This window comes from Rhamphochromis longiceps, linkage group LG17, assembly GCF_057381845.1.
Source record: "Rhamphochromis longiceps isolate RC_006_pf linkage group LG17, R_longiceps_female_GT1.1, whole genome shotgun sequence".
NCBI lineage: Eukaryota > Metazoa > Chordata > Actinopteri > Cichliformes > Cichlidae > Rhamphochromis > Rhamphochromis longiceps.
The window spans coordinates 902,117-925,825 of NC_140573.1; the positions used below are offsets into that span (position 1 = coordinate 902,117).

Genomic DNA, 23,709 nt, shown 5'->3' on the forward strand with positions numbered 1-23,709 from the left:
GCAAAATAACTGCCCATGAACTGAGAAAAGTCAAGCGTGCAGCTGCCAAGATGCCACTTGCCACCAGTTTGGCCATATTTTAGAGCTGCAACATCACTGGAGTGCCCAAAAGCACAAGGTGTGCAATACTCAGAGACATGGCCAAGGTAAGAAAGGCTGAAAGACGACCACCACTGAACAAGACACACAAGCTGAAATGTCAAGACTGGGCCAAGAAATATCTCAAGACTGATTTTTCTAAGGTTTTATGGACTGATGAAATGAGAGTGAGTCTTGATGGGCCAGATGGATGGGCCCGTGGCTGGATTGGTAAAGGGCAGAGAGCTCCAGTCCGACTCAGACGCCAGCAAGGTGGAGGTGGAGTACTGGTTTGGGCTGGTATCATCAAAGATGAGCTTGTGGGGCCTTTTCGGGTTGAGGATGGAGTCAAGCTCAACTCCCAGTCCTACTGCCAGTTTCTGGAAGACACCTTCTTCAAGCAGTGGTACAGGAAGAAGTCTGCATCCTTCAAGAAAAACATGATTTTCATGCAGGACAATGCTCCATCACACGCGTCCAAGTACTCCACAGCGTGGCTGGCAAGAAAGGGTATAAAAGAAGAAAAACTAATGACATGGCCACCTTGTTCACCTGATCTGAACCCCATTGAGAACCTGTGGTCCATCATCAAATGTGAGATTTACAAGGAGGGAAAACAGTACACCTCTCTGAACAGTGTCTGGGAGGCTGTGGTTGCTGCTGCACGCAATGTTGATGGTGAACAGATCAAAACACTGACAGAATCCATGGATGGCAGGCTTTTGAGTGTCCTTGCAAAGAAAGGTGGCTATATTGGTCGCTGATTTGTTTTTGTTTTGTTTTTGAATGTCAGAAATGTATATTTGTGAATGTGGAGATGTTATATTGGTGTCACTGGTAAAAATAAATAATTGAAATGGGTATATATTTGTTTTTTGTTAAGTTGCCTAATAATTATGCACAGTAATAGTCACCTGCACACACAGATATCCCCCTAAAATAGCTAAAACTAAAAACTACTTCCAACAACATTCAGCTTTGATATTAATGAGTTTTTTGGGTTCATTGAGAACATGGTTGTTGTTCAATAATAAAATTATTCCTCAAAAATACAACTTGCCTAATAATTCTGCACTCCCTGTATACGATGCATGACGCACGATGAAGGCCAAAATCGGGCCGATCGCCAAAACGGTCGCACGACTCAAAAATCGGCTCAAAATGGGCCAAAAATCGTACAGTGTAAGCCCAGCATAAGGTTAGTGTGTGCAGGTTTGTTCCCCCTGTCTCGTTAGCCCTGATCTCCCCAAGCTGTGTCTCCCTGCTGTTGCCATTTCCCTCATTACTACCCTGTGTATACAAGCCCTGTGTTTTCCCGTGCTTGGTGTTGCGTCGTACCCTCAGATCCTGCCTGTGTTCCAATTAGTGTCTTCATGTTTGGTTTCTGTTTTGTTGGTGCCAGCAATAAAGCTGTGGTTTTCAGTAGTGATGGGCAGATGAAGCTTCATGAAGCACTGAAGCTTTTCATCCAATTGGTTCATCCCAGCGCAAAGCGTCTTGAAGCTTCATTTGCTCTAGCAGGACACCTACTGGACGTAAAAATATTAGTTGGCATGAATTTGAAGAGTGTGGCCTTTTGCACACAGCCTGTAAATGTCAACAACAAAAGGAGTGTGTAAAACATATATATTTTAGTGATGGCAGTATACTTTGTATATTTATACTGGCAGTATGGAAAATGATCATTTGGAAATGCTTAAAATGGAAATGATCATTTACTGTGAGGTGAGCTGTGGTTGGGGTGTGGACAGTGGTTGTGCTTTTGTAACGCTGAGGTATGGACAGCTACACACTGAGGCCTCAGTCCTGCCTGTTCACATTTTATTCAGTAAAAACTAAATTTTCACTGCTTTTATAACCTTTAGTGGGGAGAACATAGCTAGGATTTAATGATTTAACAAATCTTTGTCCTCCACAATGCTAAATGGCTGGGAGTCCTCAATCACCATGCTAACCAGGTCTTCATCTATTTGAGATTCTTCTCCTGAGGAAAGACAATAAAGACAAAGCACAAATATAAATATCACACACGTAACTTATTACAGTTGTATAATATTGTTATATCATTTAGTAACATTACTGCATGCTATATTATCATTGCATTTGATGGCTCACCTGGTCTTGCTCCACAATCGGTGTTCCTCTTATTCTCATGCAAAGCTCTGTAGTGCCTAAGCATGGATGAGGTGTTGTTGTTATATCCCAGCTCCCTGGCACATAGCAAACACTTCACCTTGTACAAAAGCAAAGCCGCTTAACATAAATTGTATTGCACCATCAGTATTATGAAAATACATCTTCTGTAGAAATTTACATACCTTGTTGGGAGGAATAAAATCACAATGTTCCCACACAGGGGAGGACATCCGCCTCTTCTTAGCTGGCTCCATTCTCTCCTGACTTTCTCTCCTCACTCTCATAAACCTCCAAACTGTCTCCAAACTCTCACTAACCGCAACTCTCCATCAAACACGTACATTTTGAATGAAGTCTGAGGGGTTTATATCGCTGTCATAGCTCGCGGCAAAGTTCAAACCACTTCATGAAACAGTCACGTGGTACAGCCGGGCAGCGAGACTTCGGACGTCATCATTTTCAGCTCCTCCCATAAATGAAGCAAGCCTCGATACGCGCATCGCGGAAACGCCCCCTCCATTACTCGACACAAGCTTCGAAGCCTCGATACAGAACGTCACATCACTAGTTTTCAGTATATTTCCGTCTCAGAGTCCTGCACTTGGATCCACATCTCCACCTGCCCGCACACAGAGCCCTGACAGAATGACGCGACCAGTATGGATCCAGCAGACTCACTTTTCACCTCTGAGGGAGAGAATCTCGCGCACCTATGCACCTACTGTTGGAGGATAATCCACGCTGCGAGCCCCTACAAGAGGCAGCTGGAGGTAGTGTTTTTTGATCATTTTTTGTCGTCCACTGCCTCCACCGTCAGTTTTCTAAACATAAATGGACTTAAGCAAATAATAACAGCTCTAAGAGCGAGGCTAGCCTTCGAACTGTTTGGCATGGGCGGTCCAGGAAAGGATGATTCAGCTACCCTCCTGGAGGCCCTCACCACGTGATGTTCTCGACGTCAGCAGCAGTTTTTGCCAAGGTTTATCGCCAAATCGTTTGATCCATCCTTGAAGAAGAAATGCAACCCTAGCCGTCACCACCCAACCACACTTCACTTTTCTCCTGTAGTACGGACTGGTGCAGTTTTCATTTCCACTCCGCAGCAGCGTTTCTCTATGTCACCTTTTGCCAGCCCTGATCCCATTTCAACTGGGAAGCGGCGGATGTGCCGCCAGCATTCACAGTCCCAGCAGGAGTCTGGGATTTTGTCTGAACAGCCGGCAAGGAATGTTCTGGATGATTGTCATGCTTCGAAACCTGTCAAGCATGTAGAGACCGCTGTTCATCCTCAACTCAACACATCTGTCAGCTGATCAGCAGCCACCTTCAGCTCAGTCAGCTGATCAGCAGCCACCTTCAGCTCATTTAGCTGACCAGCAACCACCTTCAGTTCAGCTAGCTGCTCATCAGCCACCTGTTGCTCAGTGTCCTGTGTTTTCTGCTCAGCAGCCGCCTGTAGCTCAGTGTCCAGTGTTTCCTGCTCAGCAGCCGCCTGTAGCCCAGTCACCAACTCCACCCCCACCACTTTCATCTCAAGTTCAGTCACCCATATCTCAGTCTTCACCCCCGCTATCTATAGCTCAGTCGCTACCACAATCGGATTTTCTGCAAGCTTTGTTACAGTCCATGACCCAGTCAGTAGCTCAGTTAGTGGAGGAATCATTAGTGTTGTCATCTGTTCAGTCAGCCACTCATTTTCACCCTCAGCCATGGGTTCCAATTGCCTCTGGTCCTGCATCTGCTCCAGCTGGAGGGCTCGAGTCGCCGGTCCAGCCTCAAGTTTCGTCAGCTGGAGGGCCCGAGGAGCCCTTCCAGCCTCATGTGTCGTCAGCTGGAGGGCCCGAGTCGCCCGTCCAGCCTCAAGTGTCGTCTGCTGGAGGGTCCGAGGAGCCCACCCAGCACCACGCCTCGTTAGCTGAGGGTCCTGGAGGACCCAGCCAGCACATCCTAACATCTGCTGATGGTCCGGGGAAATCTGTTCAGCCGTCACCTGCTGAATCATCCCCCGCGACTTCTACATCATCGCCTGCAGCATCATCGCCTGCAGCATCATCGCCGCCAGGTTCCGCTGCCGTCCCGCCGCCACGTCTTCATCTACGCCTGGTCCCGCCTCTGTGTCTTCATCCATGCCTGGTCCAGCCTAATTGTCTTCAGCCTGCGCCGCCGCCGTTGCTGTGTGCACGGTCGGCCTCCAGAACTGTTTGCCCGTCGCCGCCGTTGCTGTCTGCACGGCCGGCCCCCTGAACTGTTTTGGCTCTTGTGCTGTCGACCTCTGGGTCAATCCCCTGAACTTTTCATGGACTCTTGTTGAACTCTAGTTTCGTTTTTGATGTGTTTTCCTTCATTTTTGGACCCTTGTGCTCCTTGTTTTTTGTTTGGTTTCTCCTCGTGAAGCGTTTCAGCACATTCCCCAAACTGTGTCGACACAGTTTTGCTCCATACTGACACCTGCTGGACCTTAAATACCATTGCAGGCAACTTACTTGAGATTCACAACAGACACTGATTCAATGACCTAGTCATACTTGTACACACTGTAAGGCATTGTACTTTCCATGGAATCATTTTATATCTTCTATATTACAAATATTGTAGACATCTTTAAAATATATTATGAATGACATTAAGTGAAAATTAAAATGAAAGTATTGTGAATGTAATATTACCCATTTGACTCACAGTTCATTATAAATTTCTATTCAGAAAAATAGGTTTATCCAATGTTTTTGCATTCAGTCTATTGCGTTTTTTGTCTTTTTATTTTATTTTTTTTTTACATCATTTTTCCAGCTTTGGAAAAATCACAGGAACAGATGAAGCTGGGTTACACAAAAGCTGTAAAGCCAGGTGGATAAGGTTCTGATAAGATGTCTTCCTATTCCCTCAGTACATTACACTCTCTCTCCACAATACTACGGGGTTGGCAGTCCTTTATAATAAAATTCAGGACTGCCTGGTCCAAAGCAGTCTTCCTAGATGCTTGATTTGAAAATAATAAAACACATATTAATTAAAGAAAATGATGATAAAGTGGCTCAGCGTGACTGGGAGGGGTCGGAGTGGAGGGCGGTGCTAAGCGGCCTGCTGGGGATGGACAGCGCTCAGATTGAGGCACTTCTGGAGTCCAGGGAGCAGTTCGGCCATGGCGTGGTGGCAGGTTAGAATCACTATTTACTCTGCCACATTTACACATCCCTGAACGAACCCTGTGGTCTCTTTTAGGATTGGTGGATGTGGGCCGGACCTGGCTTTGCCCCGCCTCCCTCCAGGGGAAGGACCTACAGTGCCTGGAGCAGTCGGCCGTGCTGATTGGTCTGCAGGAGAAGCACCTGACTAACCTGTCCAACCCTCGCTGGCTGAAGGCCCCACTGAGAGCTCCGGGAGGTCGCGACCTCTAGACCATAGAGATCCCAGCAAAACTGTTACCATGACAACACATACGTAACCTACCCGGGCACTGAGGCCGATGCTGGAGCGACTTCTCTGTCATAGTACTTTGGTTTTTACAGCTGATCATTGATCTGTGATCAGAGCGGTGGCACTTGTCCTACTGACTGTATGTTTAATTTTGTTGATGTGTGGGGGTTAAAACGGCAACTGTTGCCGGTGGGTTAATAAGGGCACCTTCCAAACGTCCAGTGTTTGTGTAAATAACCTACCTGTGGTGCTGTTATCAGGCGGCTGTATGTTACACTGAAATTAAAAGGTAATATTTTGCTATGCTTGCTGTTCTGGCCATTGTTCTCTCGCTGTTTTAGAAAACAGTCTGTGCAGAATTGTTGTAATTCAGTCACACTGGAGGGTTTTAGAGCATGAAGCCGTCAGGACTTTGACTAAACCAGAGGATGGTAAACTGCAGAATTCATGGTTCCATCAACAAAACAAATGGTTAAGCACACAAACCGACCTCTAATCCAGGTAACTGCACGTAACTCAGGCTTTTCTGAAGGTGCTTCCTATCAAAAGTTACCATGGTAACTTATCAGCAGGTATGAAACCAGCACCCGTTAACCAATCAGATCTATAAAAACCACAGTGATCAATACACATACAGTATAATTTAAACATGTATCAGGCTGAGTCAACACGCCATCTGCAGATTTTCATACAACCTGTGGCGCTTTTCTCTATGAAACAAGCGGCGGTGGATGGAGCAGCTACATCCACGTGAGCTCATCCCGAATGATGATGTCACCATAAGCAAATCCAGATAAAGAGTTCCTGGGCTGAGGGACGTCCCTCCATCACCGCGTTTCTATTCTTGGCTGTGACGCCACTTCCTGTGTCAATAAAGGTTTAAAAATGACGACAGGCGACTCAGTGGGGGGGGTGGGGGGAGTCGTCTCAGGCTTCGCTGCTCATCACAGGTCTGGACAAAGTAGTCGTTCAAACATCCATCAACCTTTGTCTCAGTGTAATCAGATTACTTACTGAACTTCAGTGTCACAGCAGCTGTAATGGAAAAAAATGCCTTTATTGATTTTAGTTTCCATGGAAACTAAGAAAATCAGAGTCAGCCTCCAAAGCTCTCAAATTTTCTGCTGCTATGAATCACACTCACCCCTAACCTGCACAGGTGAGAGTTTTCTACCTGAGAGCTCAAACTGACACACTGAGGCGCTGCCCCCTCGCCAGAGATGACGACCTATCACCTGTAACTCCCCTCTGATCCCCGTCTCTCACGCCCTGTGGAGAATCGCACCTTTCTGGCTTTATTATTTTACTTCCTGTTTGCTCAAAGCATAAAAAACAGGAAGTTAATGTTTGGGACTGTTAGCTGGACAATAGTCATGTGATGACGCAAAAACGCCATCTGCTGGTGAAACAAACTTTATTCACCCAAAACCCAAAAAACAAAACATCAACACAAAGATCCCTCCACAAATAGGGACTGGTCACACCCACCACCTCATATTGGCTGTCACAACATGAATTTTAACCAACAGCAACATCCATTAACATCCAGCCAATATTTACCTTTAAATCCTAACTTTAATTTTGAAAGTCTTGCTGCAGGAAAAGTGTTCATAATAATGTTACCACTAATTCAAAACAAAAGGGGTTTTAGCCTTGAGCTAATATGCACGTTACATAGTGGGTGGGATGTAGAGTGTGTCTGTGTGGTGAGGGGGCGGGGCAGCAATGTATCCAACAACATGAGAAGGGTTGGGGGCAAGGCAGTAGAGTCGTGGGGCGTGGCCTCCAGTCGATATTGGCCCCCAGTAGACAGAGGACGGGTGGTAGGAAGAGTGGTGAGGGTGGTGGGCGGGATGTGGAAGAGGAGGTGCAGGGGCTGTAGTCAGGTAGGTGCTTGGGGATGGAGCTTCATATGGCAGGTGGAGCAGTGGGAGAGGAGGGAGGGGCGACTGATCTGGGTAGAGGAGAGCAGAGGAGGGGGCGGAGCCTGGAGGAGTAGGACTGATGGAGGAGGAGCTTTCCATGGAGACACCTGAGGAGACAAACCACATGCCTTTATTTTCAAAGTAAATTCGTTTATAATGCAGAAAATTTGGGTTTTAATGTGGAGGCACACTAATCATGTGACCTGACCAATGACTAACAGCGCCTGCAATTGGCCCATTGTGCTTCCGCCTTCATCTGACTCCAGAATTACTGCACCGCACTTCCTGTCTGTTGCCACGCCTGTTTGCTATGTTCATCTGGTCAAATTTCACCTTAATAACAATACAGTAGTCATTGGGTACAGGAATGTGACAGCTGGATGGTGTAGGGTTTACCCCACCCTTCCCTCCTCATTGCGCCACTCTCACCATTATGCAGCTGTAAAGCTTCACCAACAGACCTGCTGACCTCCGGCACTTCTACACTGTCTTATTGACAAACACTTCCTGTTTTGGCAGCGTGTGCACTCCAAAGGTAAAGGTAAAGTACTGACCGCCGTTGCGTCCCTCTGTCTGTCCATCTGCAGACCTGGAGGATTCTGGGTAGGAGATGGCGGGCTGATGGGAGATCCGCCCAGTCTCAGAGAATGGCTGGGAGGCAGCTGGGGACGGAAGATGGGACAGATCAAGTCACAGTAAAGGGGGTGGAGCTTAAATTAAAACACCTGAGGGACCATCCATGCTGTAATGACATCACTGCACACATCTTCCTGTTAGTCATGTGTTCCCCACAGTTGCCTCCTACCTGATCGCACTGTTTTATTGTGAAAGGCTTCGCTACGGAAGTGAAGGCTCAGCTAAAAGATGAAACTTGCATCTTTTGTATACAGGTGGAGGAAGTGCAGCACCACCTGCTGGAACCGATCACTCTTACCGTGCAGAGGGGGCTCCTGGCCCAGGTAGGGCGTGTAGGGCTGGTAGGGGTAGGCAGTCTCAGGTGAGGAGGCGGGATACACCTGCTGCTGTTGCTGCCAGCAGCTCTGATGGTACCACTGAGGAGACAGATGGTCACATGACGGTCACATGACAAATTCACAGCATCATGTCATCACCTGAACCTGAAACACCTGCAGAATCATCTATAAACATTCAAAGAACCTGAAGGAAACGTGTGTCTCTTTGAAACGGCAGCCACAGGTTAAAGGAGAGGAACACCAGTCACATGACCTCCACAGGACCCAGGTGATCAGAGTGCCCTTGGAAGATGTTTACCACACCTGCAAGTGACTCAGGTGCACTCAGACTTCTGCTGCTAAAACAGATCTGCCAGTGGAGGAGCTGAGCTAGTTTCAGTCATTATGTCCTGTTTATAGGTCGGAAACCTGCAGTCAGCTGAGACTGAAGGATCACCTGGATGATAACGAAAGGTTTCTCCCACTGAAAACGTCCAGAACAGAATCAACATTCTGTGATGCTCCGTGAGTTCATTCAGGCGTCTCACCTTCACCTGTCAGCGCCGCTTCAAATACTGCTGTTTATTGTTCAGGTGTCTCTTACCTGGATGCCCAAATTGAAGTAATACTGGAGGACTCTGCAGTCTACACACACACACACACACACACACACACACACACACACACACACACACACACACACATAAATCAAACTGATCCATATGGATACAAACTGTAGACACAAGCTTTTGACCTCTGACCTCTTGGTAAATCCCTTCCATTAGGGTCATATGAATAAGGGGGCAGGGCTACCACAGTGCAGAGCGGCTCACCCAACTCATTAACCGACCAGGAAGAAGCAGCTGGCATCGCCATGGCAACTGGAACCAGAAAACGTGTTAGTGTATGGCAACCTACTGAGAACCAATGAGACTGTCAGACTTCGTGTCAGCTAAAGCTCTCAGAGGTGACAGAAGTCCCTCCCCCTGATATTCAGACTTCCTGTTTTAGAGGTGCAGCCAATCAGAGCCAATTAAAGCGGGTTCAGGCCTTAAACAGGGCAGAGCTCTGAGAGAAGTAACTGAGGTGGGCAGTGTTTGCTTACCTGAGCGTGTCTGCGCGTGTGTGGCTGACAGCAGGTGAGCAGCTGCTGGTAGCCGTGATGAGGAAGAGGAGGGTGAGGAGGAAGATGGAGACGAGCAGATGACTGACAGCGGCTTCACTACCTGACACACACACACACACACACACACACACACACACACACACACACACACACACACACACACACAGCAGTGAGCGAACACCTGCAGCTCTGCAGGCAGCCACAGGGGGCAGCACATCAGGATTCTGTGATCAAAAGATCTCAATTTGTTTTCAGTCACAGCGATTCTGCTCGTACAGACAGAACCCGCCAAGCGTTTTCTTTTTCCCCCCTTTTTTAATACAAAATATTTTTATAGAGTATTTATGGATAAAGTTTACAAAGAAAGAAAAGACGGACAACAAACTGTTTATAATGAATACAAAACAGAACTTCTCATGTTAGAACATTGTTTTCCTCTTATTATTTACCAAACAAGCAACGAAAAGAAAAAAACAACAAGATAACCAAAGCCAGAGGGATTATGATATTAACTAACCCTGTCCACAAGAACCACACAGAAGTTAGCTGCAACATCACTGAGCTTCACATTCCCGTTAACACAGACAGACATCAGACCACTATGGAGAAGCAAATCCGTTAGTCAGCTGGAACATCCGTAAGTTGAAGTTTAGAGACGTTTTCCAGAAAGAGACCCCAAATTTTATCGAATGTGCCCTTTTGGTTCTGGATGGAGCAGTGGATCTTTTCCAGACTGAGACATGACATGAGATCAGCAAGCCACCGAACATGGGAGGGCGGGGCAGCGGCCTTCCACCTCATCAAAATGGCACGCCTAGCCAAGAGGGAGCCAAAGGACAGCAGCCTGCGCTTTGCTCTGGGAATATACTAATCATCCTCTCCCGCTGTACCACAGAGAGCATGTAGGGGGTTGAGAGCTAGTTTCAGGCCGGTAGCCTTGTTCGAAGTGCAGAAAACCTCCTCCCAAAAATTTGCCAGGGCAGGTCCAAAACATGTGGGTTAGATTGGCATCATCAGACCCGCACCTGTTACAGTGAGGGTCTAAACTGGGATAAAGCTTAGCTAGTTTGGATTTAGATAAGTGGGCTCTGTGGACTACTTTGAATTGTAACAGGGAATGATGGGCGCAGAGTGAGTCCCAGACGGAGTGAGTCCCAGACGGAGTGAGTCCCAGACGGCATCTGACATAGATACACCCAACTCCTTCTCCCATGTGGACTTGAGAATGGGAGCTGGGGTTACACTGCACAGTTTATTATAGATGCGAGACATTACAGCTTTGCGTGATAGTTGCAAATTAAGGAGCTCGACCAGTAAGTTGGCAGCTGGAGCTTCTGGAAAATTTGAGAGGTGGGATTGCAAAAAATGTCTGCTTTGTAAATATCTAAAAAAGTGAGTTTTGGGAAGATGTATTTTCCTGCCAGCTGATCGAATGATGATAGTTTATTGTATATAAAGAGACCTTTAAAGTAAATAATACCTGCTCTAAACCAGACCTGGAACAAGTTGTCCAAAGCTGGGGGAGGAATAGGTGGTTTGAAAGGATGGGGCTTTGAAGTGAAAAATAATTAAGATTGAAATGTCTCCTTAACTGCGCCCAAACCCTGAGGGAGTGCCGAATTATTGGATTAGATGTAAAGTTGTCAATGAATGAAGGAAGAGAAGAACCCAGAAAGGAGGCAAGAGAAATTCCCTGAGTTGAGCCTGATTCCATTGCCAGCCAGCTGGTGGGGCCCACACCCTCCCCAGACTGGAACCAGTAGGTCAGGGACCGAATGTTGGCAGCCCAATAGTAAAAACGGAAGTTGGGGAGTGCCAGACCCCCTTCAATCTTAGGTTTCTGTAAATGCACCTTAACTACTCCAGGTCGTTTACCCTTCCAAATATAAGAGGAGATTCCAGGAGAGTCTAGAGTTGTAAAGAAAGACTTGGGGATGAAGACTGGTAAAGATTGAAATAAGTAGGTCTCAAAGGTACGGTTTAACTTGGTTTAAATCCTACCTCTCAGAGAGGCCGTTCTCTGTTGCTATGGGGCAACACTCCTTGGCTTCTGCTCCTATTTACTGTGGTGTGCCTCGAGGGTCCGTGCTCGGTCCTGCTCTTTTCTCTTTGTACATGTTGGGATTAATTTTTAGAAAATACAACATCTCCTTTCACCGTTATGCCAATGATATCCAGATTTATTCACCTCTGAAATCCGATGTGTCTGCTTCTTTGCAACCTCTGTTCAACTGTTTGCATGAAGTTAAAATTTGGTTATCACATAATTTTCTTACATTGAGCGAAAATAAGACCGAAATCATAGTCTTTGGTAGTCACACTCTGCCACACATCGAACTCCAGGTTTCTGTAAACGTCCCCGTCCAGAGACTTCATCACTTTGTAGGGCAGAGACAGTCTGGAGGGGGGCAGAGCTTCTGCAGGAGGCTGAACAACAAAAACATTACATCAGCTGCAGTTCCTCTGATGTCCAGCAGAGGCAGCAGTGAGTCAGTCCCATAAACTTCCATGTTTGCTGTCTGCTAGCTTCACCTGACCAATAATATGGCTGCTGTGAGGTTACCGTACCAACAGATCATCCAAGAAGGCGGAGCTCCAGTTTAATGAGTGAAATTCAACAGTTATGATTGGATGCCACTGACTTGCACGTCACGGATTCTTCTGGCATCATTTGGCTCTTTGCATTTTTACCTTTCTTACTTCACCAATGACGAGTTCACGTGTTCCAGCTCCTGCTGATGGCGTCCTACGACTCTGAACAAACTCAGGCTGAAACTAGACATTAAAAGCTGCAGAACAGAGGTCGTCACTGCAGAGCCTCAGGCGTGAAGCAGGAAGTAGAGCGTGTTTCTAAAGACCCTGGTGGCTCCTCTGAATGTTCTGGTTATCACATAATTTTCTTACATTGAGCGAAAATAAGACCGAAATCATAGTCTTTGGTAGTCACACTCTGCTAGACCGGTTAGCTGATGCCCTTGGCCCTCTCGCCAGCCATCTCTCGCTCACTGTAAGAAACCTCTGAGTGTTCCTGGATGGCTCTCTTTTAAACTTCAGAAACACGTCTCCACTGTGGTAAAAACAGCTTTTGCCAGTTGCGTCAGATATCCAAAGCAAAGCCGTTCCTTCCTTTAAAGGACCTTGAAAAGCTTATCCACGCATTTATCACATCCAGACTGGACTACTGTAACTCCCTCTACTCGGGCCTCCAACACTCTTCTCTTTACCGGCTTCAGTTAATTCAAAATGCAGCTGCGCGTCTTTTAACAGGTACGAGAATCTATGAACGCATAACTCCCAATTTTAGCCAAATTACATTGGCTCCCTGTCAAATATCACATAGATTTTAAAATTCTTTAGTTCACTTTTAAAATTCAGAATAATTTAGCGCCCAGCTATCTCTCTGAACTCCTCCACTTACACAATCCCAACAGAGCACTTAGATCGTCCAATCACAGGCTCCTTGCACAACCTAGGACTCAAATGAAGTCGAGAGGTGACCGGGCCTTTGCAACCGTGGCACCCAGACTCTGGAATAACCTCCCTGTTCATATTCGTACTGCCGAGTCGATCCAGTCATTTAAATCACGTCTTAAAACGTATTTTTTTACTTTGGCCTTTGATTCTAACTCGTTGGCTGTTTTAGCTTATTGTGTTGTTGTGTTGATATTGACCCTTTCCAACCTGTGGGCCAGCGCTTTAGCTAGGATCTTAAAGTCAAGGTTCAGAAGTGAAATCGGCCGGTATGATGCACACTCAGTTGTCGTTCCCCTTTTTTGCAATTAAAGTTATGGAAGCGTCGTACCAGGAGGTTGGCAGTTTGCCTTGTGTGGATGCTTCAGATAGAACAGAGTGGAGTAGAGGTACGAGCTGGGGGCAAATGATTTGAAAAATTCTACCGAAAAGCCGTGCGGGCCAGGGGACTTCCCTGACTGTAGAGAGAAAATTGCAGCGCCAATGTCTTCTTTGGAAAATGGCGCATCCAAGATCTCTCTGTGGGTGTCTTCCAGCTCAGGAAAGTCCAAGCTTTTAAGAAAATTTGTGATCAGTGAGCGGTCGGTGGGAGATTCAGAGGAGTAAAGCTTCAGATAATATTCCCTGAATGCGTCATTGATTTTGGCATGATCAATAACAAGCCCACCATCTGACTTAATGGTGTTTATACACTGACGTGGCTTTACACCCCTTATTTAGTCAGCTAGGAGTTTGCCCGATTTCTCTCCATGCACAAAGAGTGTACTCCTCTTTAAGAGTTGCCTCTCCACGGCATGAGTTGAAAGAAGTTCAAATTTGGTTTGGAGTTCAATATGTTTCTTGTAAACCTCAGAGTCCTTATTGTATGCATAGTGATGGTCCAAGTGTTTTATTTTATCGGCTAATTCTTGCCTTTCTTTGAAGTTTACCCTCTTTATATTAGCTGTATATGAAATGATCTGCCCTCGGGATAGGACCTTCATTGAGTCCCAAACTAAAAGGCTAGAAATATTTGGGGAAAGATTGGAGTCTAAAAAGAGCTTAATTTGGTTATTTATAAATTCCAGAAAGGTATTATCAGATAGTAGTGTGGGGTTAAAATGCCAACTCCTGTCTGTTCTAGGTAAGTCAGGCATAGCCAGTCAGAATTAAAGGGGCGTGGTCTGATATAACTATGGCACGGTATTCACAGGCACATGCAATGTGGGGTGGCTGTAGCTCAGGTGGCAGAGCAGGTCAGCCACTAATCAGAAGGTCGGTGGTTCGATCCCAGGCTGCCTCCTGGCTGCATGCCAAATATCCTTGGGCAAGATACTAACCCCATGTTTGTCTACTGGTGGTGGTCAGAGGGCCCGGTGGCGCCTGTGTCCGGCAGCCTCGCCTCTGTCAGTGCACCCCAGGGCAGCTGTGGCTACAATGTAGCTTGCCATTGCCAGTGTGTGAATGGGTGAATGACTGAATGTAGTGTAAAGCGCTTTGGGGTCCTATGGACTAGACAATACAAATGCAGGCCATTTACCATTTACTAGTCAAGTAGTCTATCCTAGAAAAAGTGTGATGGACATAAGAGAAAAAGGAATACTCCTTTCAGTCAGATGCAGATATCCCTGTTCCCGTATGAAGAAAGGAATGAATGCGTTTATGTTTTTGAACAGAAACAGGAAATACACACTCAGACTTTGTCCCGACTGCCGTTAGACCAAAACCAAGAGAAGAAGAGAGCTCGGCGCGTCACAGGAACAGGAAGTGCTCAAAGTCCAAGCACCATTACCTTCAGAGGTTGCGACCTCTGGAGGATGACGTTGGACAGGCGCTTTAGGCCTGCTGTACAGGTTTTTGATTGGACGAACAATGTTTAGAGCTGTTCTCTGTCCAGCTTGTCGCCGCCCACTGAGACGAGGCGGAGCAGAGATGGCAGCTGCAGTCTGTGGCGCGGTCGCAATAATATTCTCCTGAAGTCTGAAGCAGGAAGTTGAACTTCCCCGGGTCTGAAACAAGACGCTCAGACTGCGAGGAAGCAGCGCCAACCACTGAGCTACCCTGGCACCGCTGTCACACACGCGATGATGTCACCTTCAAGCTACGCTGCGGGACGTACCTGCTGGCTGTAGCTGAAGTTCACGTCTGATCTCGTGGGAGAGTCAGCCACGCCTCCTTCCTGCTCATCCTTTCAAAATAAAATAAAAACAGACTGATTACAGCTTCATGGGGTCACTGATCACATGACCTCTTCACACGTGCGAATTTCAAACCAGTTTTCATGTGCAACATTATGCTGACCTGCATCACACTAACAGGAGACAGAGGCAGAGGTCAGCTCTTACCTGATTGGTGGAGGTCTCAGTGGCGCTGTAAACTCCGGAGGTCTGGAAACTCTGATCTGAAATAATGTGAGACAGAGTCACCAATACGGCTGCTGCAGGGAGGCGTGTCACAGCGGGATCACGTTACTCACCCTGTGAACTGTAGATGAAGTCCTCCGTGTACTCGGCTGCATGCGGGAGCCACGCGCGCGCACACACACACACGCACGCACGCACGCACGCACGCACGCACGCACACACACACACACACACACACACACACACACAATTAAAGTCAGTTTCTGATGAGTTTTCACAGTAAAAACCTCTCAGACCTTTACTGTGAAAGGTTACTAAGGGGAAGGAAGTGAAAATCTGAAGTGAGCAGTGGCGTCCTCACCCTGGTCCTCCACTGTGCTTATGTCCTCCTGCTCCTCCTCTGACGAGCACACGGGAGTGTTTCTGGGTGGGGGGGCAGGGGAGAGGGGCCCAGAGCCTCTCTGAACTCTATAGGAGGAGCCAGAGGGAGGGGCTGGGGCACCAATGGAGGGGGGAGGAGCCACAGTGGGGCCCTGCATAGGAAACGGTAAAATGTGACCTGAAAATGTTACACCTGACTCTTCTTCTTCGACAACAAGTCTGTGACCAATCATCAGCCGCCTCACTCAAGGGCCCTTTCTATTGGCTGCCAGCAACAACCAAGAAAAGACTGTATATAAAAGATAGACATGTTTGTAGGAGTTTAAAACTGCATTCTTGTTAATGGCCTAGAGGGGGCGATAGCTATGGTCACGTGGAAGTGGAAAAAACCTCAGTTACTCATCTCAGCTCACACACAATAAAATGGAGTCTGACGTCTCAGAGGACAAATATCTGGGACACTCTTAAAGATGTGATGTCGCTGCTTACCTCACCTGTCCTCAGTAATGTAGAATCTGGTTTTTGAGTAACCATCATTTAAACGTGTTTACCATAAACCACGTGAAGCACACGGCCCCTCCCACCTGCCTCAGCGCTCCGTGCACACACGCGCCGCATCATCGGAGGATTTTTCCAAGTACATACTCACTGGCAGCGGAGGGAAGACACCGTCGCTGGCGCCATCGAGCTGGTAGTACGAGATGGCTGCGTCCAGATCGGCCGGCTCCTCCACCGCCTCGGGAAAACCAAACTGACACTCTTTGTTCAGAGCCGCCGCCAGCTGACGCCGACTGCGCCTGAAAAAAACCACGGAGGAGAAAATAAAAACCCACCGACTGACATCACATCCTCTTTCAGGCCAGAGTGACTTTGTCTGCGATTACGGCACCTCATGTCACATGACTCGATTCATTTTAAAAACAGGAGCTGCTTCAGAGATCAGCTGACCGGTCATTCCTGGTGGTTACATCAGTGTCGTGCATGTTGGCGTGTCGTGCGTGTTGCCGTGTCATGCGTGTTGGCGTGTCGTGCGTTTACCGGGACCTGAAGGTGAAGCTCTCGTAGTCCTGATAATACCTGCGACCAGGATGGTAATAGGTCAGCTGAGTACCAATCAGGTGACGGTTCAGGAAATGGGTGGAGCTTCTGACCAGAAACATTTGCGCGCGTGCACACACACACACACACACACATACACACACACACACACTCCTCATTAACATGATATTTTTCACTGATGGTCAGAGCCACTGACATCGATCAGGTAACTAAGGGGGCGGGTCCCACCTTCAGAAAAGTGCATTTAAAACATTTGTGTCTGTGATGGAGTCAAACTGCACAGGTGCATCTCAGGTAAAGTCTCACCTTAAGGCTCCGTAGCGTGGTGTTCGGGCTGGGGGGGGATGGTGATGGCGAGGGGGGGCATAGGGGTTATAGGTCATAGCTCCAGGTGATGGAGGAGGGGGTGGGCGGGGGTGGCCCGCCGGTTGGAAGCGAGGTGGCAGACTCGAGGGGGCGGGGCCTCCATAGGAAGGAGGAGGTGGGATTAGCAGCTCTGTTCCCTTCATCCCACGAGATTTCCTGAAGTAGCGATGGCGGTGATGCCGCTGACGCCGCTGACCACGAGAGTCCGGGTCTGAGGGAGAGACAGGAAGAGACCGTACAGGAAGTCAGGTGAGTAACACAGGAAAAGGATAATACAAAACAGGGAGTGGATGGGAAAAAAAAAAAGCACCGAGGTCTCCTTTCCTGGAGGGGGCAGCCACATTCCAGACGGGAACCGGATTCACGGGTTTGAGGTCCGTCAGAGGGACCAGGTGTCTGTGAGGAAAGACACATGAGTGATGTCACAGCGGCACTGATGGACGTGATCCTGCCGTGTGTGTGCGTGTGTGTGTGTTACTTCTTGCCCAGTTTCTCGATGAACACCGTGATGGCGGATGAGTGCGTTCCCACTTCCTGGATGAAGGCGTTGTAGTACTTGCCCTTCGGCTCCAGACGCACCTGAAACAAGTTTCATTCCTGATGTCACAAACATGGTGGCTAGGGGGTGGAGCCAAAAACAAAATGCCACCTATCTTATAGTACCACAAATGTTTTTGGAGCTTCATTCATAAGAGTTACAGACAGTAACCACAGACAGTAACTGTTTTTCAGTGCTTTCAGTGTCTGAACAGCTGATTAAAGTTTGACCTCTGACCCCTCGCTGTAGTGACCTCACCAAAAACTCACAACACGCATACCGAGACGCCTCAGAGGTCACGCTACCCAGAGTCCCCTTGATGTTTACGTGCTTGATAATTACATTCTCCAAAACTACTTCCTCCAAATGTTTCAGCATAAAAGCCTCTTTAAGAAGTGAAGTTCAGTGTAGTGAAATGCTGAGAGCTTTTAATTTGAAAGGAATACAGGAAGTGTCAAGAGTTTGTAAAGGAGAGTGAGCCTAGATGCACTGGTGGATTATTTTATTGCAGGTGAGGTCAAAGGTCAGAGAGCGGTTCCTTTTTTTCTCGTCATGTAAAATGTTGACAGAGCTTTGACGAGGACGTCTGTCTCTGCACATCAACATAAATCAGAATAAAAAAAATAATTCACCATGTCATAAACAGCGCCAGCCTTATTAAGCATCACTGGGCACTCTCCCTTTGTATCCTGTAGCATCTAGATAACCTGCCGGCTGTGAGGTCAGAGCCTGAGGCGGTTTGGTGTGAATGAACTCTGACCTCTGTGTCTGAACCTTGTTCACATCCGCATTATAAAGTTTTCAGTAATAAATGGTAAATGGCCTAGTCCCTAAGGACCCCAAAGCGCTTTACATATCCAGTCATCCACCCATTCACGCATACATTCACACACTGGTGATGGCAAGCTACATGTAGCCACAGCCACCCTGGGGCGCACTGACAGAGGCGAGGCTGCCGGACACTGGCGCCACCGGGCCCTCTGACCATCACCAGTAGGCAACGGGTGAAGTGTCTCGCCCAAGGACACAACGACCGAGACTGTCCAAGCCAGGGCTCGAACCAGCAACCTTCCGATTACAAGGCGAACTCCCAACTCTTGAGCCACGATCGCCCCAATACAGTCTTCTTACCTGACACTTGTCTCCCAGGAAGTACCGCCTCCCTGCAAACACCATGTAGTCCGTCTTCTGCATCTCTATCACAGTGATCAGATTAGACCGTCACAGGAAGTAATCAGATTACACAGCCGTCAGTTGTACAGTGTCCAGCTTCAGTTCACCAGCATTACTTTATCCTGACGCTGGTCTGGATTAGTTAAACCTGCGTTACCTTTGCAGGTGTCCTGCCACACATCGAACTCCAGGTTTCTGTAAATGTCCCCGTCCAAAGACTTCATCACTTTGTAGGGCAGAGACAGTCTGGAGGGGGGCAGAGCTTCTGCAGGAGGCTGAACAACAAAAACATTACATCAGCTGCAGTTCCTCTGATGTCCAGCAGAGGCAGCAGTGAGTCAGTCCCATAAACTTCCATGTTTGCTGTCTGCTAGCTTCACCTGACCAATAATATGGCTGCTGTGAGGTTACCGTACCAACAGATCATCCAAGAAGGCGGAGCTCCAGTTTAATGAGTGAAATTCAACAGTTATGATTGGATGCCACTGACTTGCACGTCACGGATTCTTCTGGCATCATTTGGCTCTTTGCATTTTTACCTTTCTTACTTCACCAATGACGAGTTCACGTGTTCCAGCTCCTGCTGATGGCGTCCTACGACTCTGAACAAACTCAGGCTGAAACTAGACATTAAAAGCTGCAGAACAGAGGTCGTCACTGCAGAGCCTCAGGCGTGAAGCAGGAAGTAGAGCGTGTTTCTAAAGACCCTGGTGGCTCCTCTGAATGTTCTGGTTATCACATAATTTTCTTACATTGAGCGAAAATAAGACCGAAATCATAGTCTTTGGTAGTCACACTCTGCTAGACCGGTTAGCTGATGCCCTTGGCCCTCTCGCCAGCCATCTCTCGCTCACTGTAAGAAACCTCTGAGTGTTCCTGGATGGCTCTCTTTTAAACTTCAGAAACACGTCTCCACTGTGGTAAAAACAGCTTTTGCCAGTTGCGTCAGATATCCAAAGCAAAGCCGTTCCTTCCTTTAAAGGACCTTGAAAAGCTTATCCACGCATTTATCACATCCAGACTGGACTACTGTAACTCCCTCTACTCGGGCCTCCAACACTCTTCTCTTTACCGGCTTCAGTTAATTCAAAATGCAGCTGCGCGTCTTTTAACAGGTACGAGAATCTATGAACGCATAACTCCCAATTTTAGCCAAATTACATTGGCTCCCTGTCAAATATCGCATAGATTTTAAAATTCTTTAGTTCACTTTTAAAATTCAGAATAATTTAGCGCCCAGCTATCTCTCTGAACTCCTCCACTTACACAATCCCAACAGAGCACTTAGATCGTCCAATCACAGGCTCCTTGCACAACCTAGGACTCAAATGAAGTCGAGAGGTGACCGGGCCTTTGCAACCGTGGCACCCAGACTCTGGAATAACCTCCCTGTTCATATTCGTACTGCCGAGTCGATCCAGTCGTTTAAATCACGTCTTAAAACGTATTTTTTTTACTTTGGCCTTTGATTCTAACTCGTTGGCTGTTTTAGCTTATTGTGTTGTTACCTATTGTTTGTTGTCCTGTTTTATTGTTTGTTTTAATTGTCTCGTGTTTTCACTGACTGTGAAGCACTATGGTCAACACTGTTGTTTTAATATGTGCTATATAAATACATTTTGATTTGATGTGTAAGAATTTAGGAAGGATATTCATTTTAATTGAATTAATTCGTCCGACCACAGTTGTGTTCAGGGGTGACCACTGTTGAAGGCTTTGTTTGACATTCTTCAATAGTGTAAAAAAGTCGGCTTTGAGAAGTTGTTTATACTTTCTTGTAATTGTAATACCAGGTAGGTGAACTGCTCCTTGACCACTTTAAAGGGGAAACCCGACAAATCTATTGGAAATGCTTCTTCATTTGATAGACAAAGTTCGCTCTTGGACAGATTTAATTTATAACCACAGACTTGACTGAAACGCGTGAGTAGAGACAATATAGACGTTAGGGAAGCATGTGCATTTGAGATAAAAAGCAATAAATCGTCAGCATAGAGAGAGACTGTTCAGTTTGACCTCTTTGTATGCCCTGGACAAGTTTACTGCTTCGAAAAAGCATTGCTAAAGGTTCAGTAGCTAGATCAAATAACAACGGGCTAAGGGGCCGGTCCTGACGTGTGCCACGTTTGAGTGGGAATGGTTTTGATTTCTGGCTATTAGTGCAAACAGACGCAACAGGGGACAAGTATGGGCACTTGATCCATGAGATGAAGTTGGGACCGAACCCAAATCTTTCCAGCACAGCAAATAAATAGTTCTACTCTACACGGTCAAATGCTTTTTCTGCATCGAGGGAAAGAACACATTCTGGAGTGTCCTTGGACGGCGTGTGCAGGTTATTAACAATTATTAATATTACCCCTGATATTGACCCTTTCCAACCTGTGGGCCAGCGCTTTAGCTAGGATCTTAAAGTCAAGGTTCAGAAGTGAAATCGGCCGGTATGATGCACACTCAGTTGTCGTTCCCCTTTTTTGCAATTAAAGTTATGGAAGCGTCGTACCAGGAGGTTGGCAGTTTGCCTTGTGTGAATGCTTCAGATAGAACAGAGTGGAGGATGAACAAAATTAAACAAGATTTAAACAGCATTTACGACGAGGAAATCGAAAAAAAGCTCAAATTTACAAAACAAAAGTATTATGAGACGGGACCTAGGGCGCTGAAGCTTCTGTCGTGGAGACTGCGAAAACAACAGGAAAAGAACAGAATTCATAAAATCAGGAACCCTGAGTCACAAATTATTTGCAGTAAACTGGAGGATATCCAACGGGCATTTGAACAGTATTACAAAGACCTATATACCCAACCTCCCCTAGTAGAGAATACAATGATGGAAGCCTTTCTAAACTCATTAGACCTACCATCTATAGGAGAATTGCAAAATAAAAAACTCATGGCAGAGATAACTGCTGAAGAGCTGCATAAAGCCATTTCCAGACTGAAGGCGAATAAGGCACCAGGTACAGACGGTTATCCGTCCGAATGGTATAAAGCATTTAGGACACAAGTAACACCAGTGCTGCTTAATTGCTTTAATCATACACTAAGAACAGGAGTAGCCCCACAATCTTGGAGAGAAGCAGTTATCTCAATTATCCCAAAAGACGGCAAAGATAAAAAAGAATGCAGCTCGTATAGGCCAATTTCTATCCTTAACGTGGACTATAAATTATTTGCTTCAATACTAGCTAAGAGACTGGAATCAATTATCCCGGAGCTGATAGACTTAGATCAGACAGGCTTTGTTTCAAATAGACAGACTCAGGACAACCTGAGGAGAACGCTACAAGTGATGGATCATATAACATCAGGAAATATTAGTGCAATGTTGGTCAGCCTAGATGCCGAAAAGGCATTCGACTCGGTGGGTTGGGAATATCTATTTAGGGTACTAGCAAGATTCGGATTCAAAGATGGCTTCATTAAATGTATCAAAGCACTGTATTACTCCCCAACAGCCAGGATCAGGATTAATGGACACCTGTCTCAAAATATTACTCTGAAGCGAGGGACACGCCAGGGCTGTCCCTTGAGCCCGTCCCTGTTCGCCTTGTACATTGAGCCTCTGGCTCAGGCTATTAGAGAAAACTCTGAAATACAAGGAATAATGATCAGGGGTGAAGAACACAAGACTTGTATGTTTGCGGATGATGTTCTTCTTTTTATTACAAATCCTGAATCTAGTTTGTCCCAATTGATGACCTTACTAAAAGCCTACAATCACTACTCTGGCTATAAACTAAATATTCAAAAGACTCAATCCCTTACGTTCAATTATACACCTCGACCGGAAACTGTAAAGAAATTTAACTTCAAATGGGACTCTCCCACAATAAAATACTTGGGAGTAAACCTAACGAAAGACATGTCTAGACTCTATGAAATTAATTATTGCCCCCTCAACAAAGAGATCAAATCTGACCTAACTCGGTGGTCTCTCCTCCCTTTGGCTATGAGTAATAGAACAGAAATAATTAAAATGAACGTTCTGCCTCGAATTCTCTATCTCTTCCAGTCACTACCCCTGGAGATAACCCAAAAACAATTTGACGAGTGGGACAGATGGATCTCACGGTTCATCTGGAACGGCAGAAGACCAAGGGTCCAGTACGAGCTTTGCCGTGCTTACAAGATTACTACTACACCGCACAACTGAAGCCCCTGGTAAACTGGTGCTCCCCAAACTATGAAGCTAAATGGAAAAATATGGAAATTACACAATTAGACTTCCCATTACAGTCTCTTTTAGGAAATAAGAACCAAGCTGAAAAATTTTACAAAGATTTGAACCATTTCACCCGGTTCACCCTGAAACTATGGTTCAGGGTAGTGGGGAAACTACAAATAGAAAAACAGGCTAGGACCTTGAATTGGATAGCTTATGACCCGGAGTTTGTGCCTGCCAGGCTGGATGGGACCTTTAAACAGTGGACTCTGAGAGGAATTACTTCTTTTTGTTCACTAGCAACAAATGGGGGAATCCAAAGCTATAAAACCATCTCAGATACATACGGACTGGCAAAGCATGACTTCTTTAGATACTTGCAGGTTAGAGACTATTACAACAAGACGTTACTATTCAGAGATGAAAACGAATACAACCTAATTCATATCTTTCAAGAGGCATACAAGAGAAAGGACTCTAAAAAGATGGTCTCTAAAATATACGGTAGTATACAAGCCTCTAAAAATCACTCTACGTTGTACATTAAGCAAAAATGGGAGAGGGAATCAGGCTCACAAA

At 46.5% G+C, this 23,709-nt stretch overlaps 1 protein-coding gene across 1 annotated transcript in view; it reads right to left on the reverse strand.

Annotated features, from left to right (window-relative positions):
• Window positions 1-530: 530 nt before the first annotated feature.
• Window positions 531-23,709, reverse strand: part of LOC146649009 (UDP-N-acetylglucosamine transferase subunit ALG13-like) — a 54,678-nt gene continuing 31,499 nt past the window's right edge. The window contains exons 5-23 of the mRNA XM_085385813.1: window positions 19,123-19,240; window positions 18,924-18,988; window positions 17,733-17,833; window positions 17,565-17,650; window positions 17,195-17,465; window positions 16,868-16,975; window positions 16,479-16,626; window positions 15,810-15,981; window positions 15,562-15,597; window positions 15,431-15,486; window positions 15,205-15,273; window positions 9,615-9,735; window positions 9,271-9,390; window positions 9,114-9,154; window positions 8,491-8,608; window positions 8,111-8,218; window positions 2,397-7,663; window positions 2,194-2,311; window positions 531-2,062 (exon numbers count right to left, since the gene is read on the reverse strand). Of these exons, the coding sequence (XP_085241939.1) occupies window positions 7,302-7,663; window positions 8,111-8,218; window positions 8,491-8,608; window positions 9,114-9,154; window positions 9,271-9,390; window positions 9,615-9,735; window positions 15,205-15,273; window positions 15,431-15,486; window positions 15,562-15,597; window positions 15,810-15,981; window positions 16,479-16,626; window positions 16,868-16,975; window positions 17,195-17,465; window positions 17,565-17,650; window positions 17,733-17,833; window positions 18,924-18,988; window positions 19,123-19,240 (2,100 nt within the window). The 3' untranslated portion in view covers window positions 531-2,062; window positions 2,194-2,311; window positions 2,397-7,301. The remainder of the gene's footprint in view (window positions 2,063-2,193; window positions 2,312-2,396; window positions 7,664-8,110; window positions 8,219-8,490; window positions 8,609-9,113; window positions 9,155-9,270; window positions 9,391-9,614; window positions 9,736-15,204; window positions 15,274-15,430; window positions 15,487-15,561; window positions 15,598-15,809; window positions 15,982-16,478; window positions 16,627-16,867; window positions 16,976-17,194; window positions 17,466-17,564; window positions 17,651-17,732; window positions 17,834-18,923; window positions 18,989-19,122; window positions 19,241-23,709) is intronic.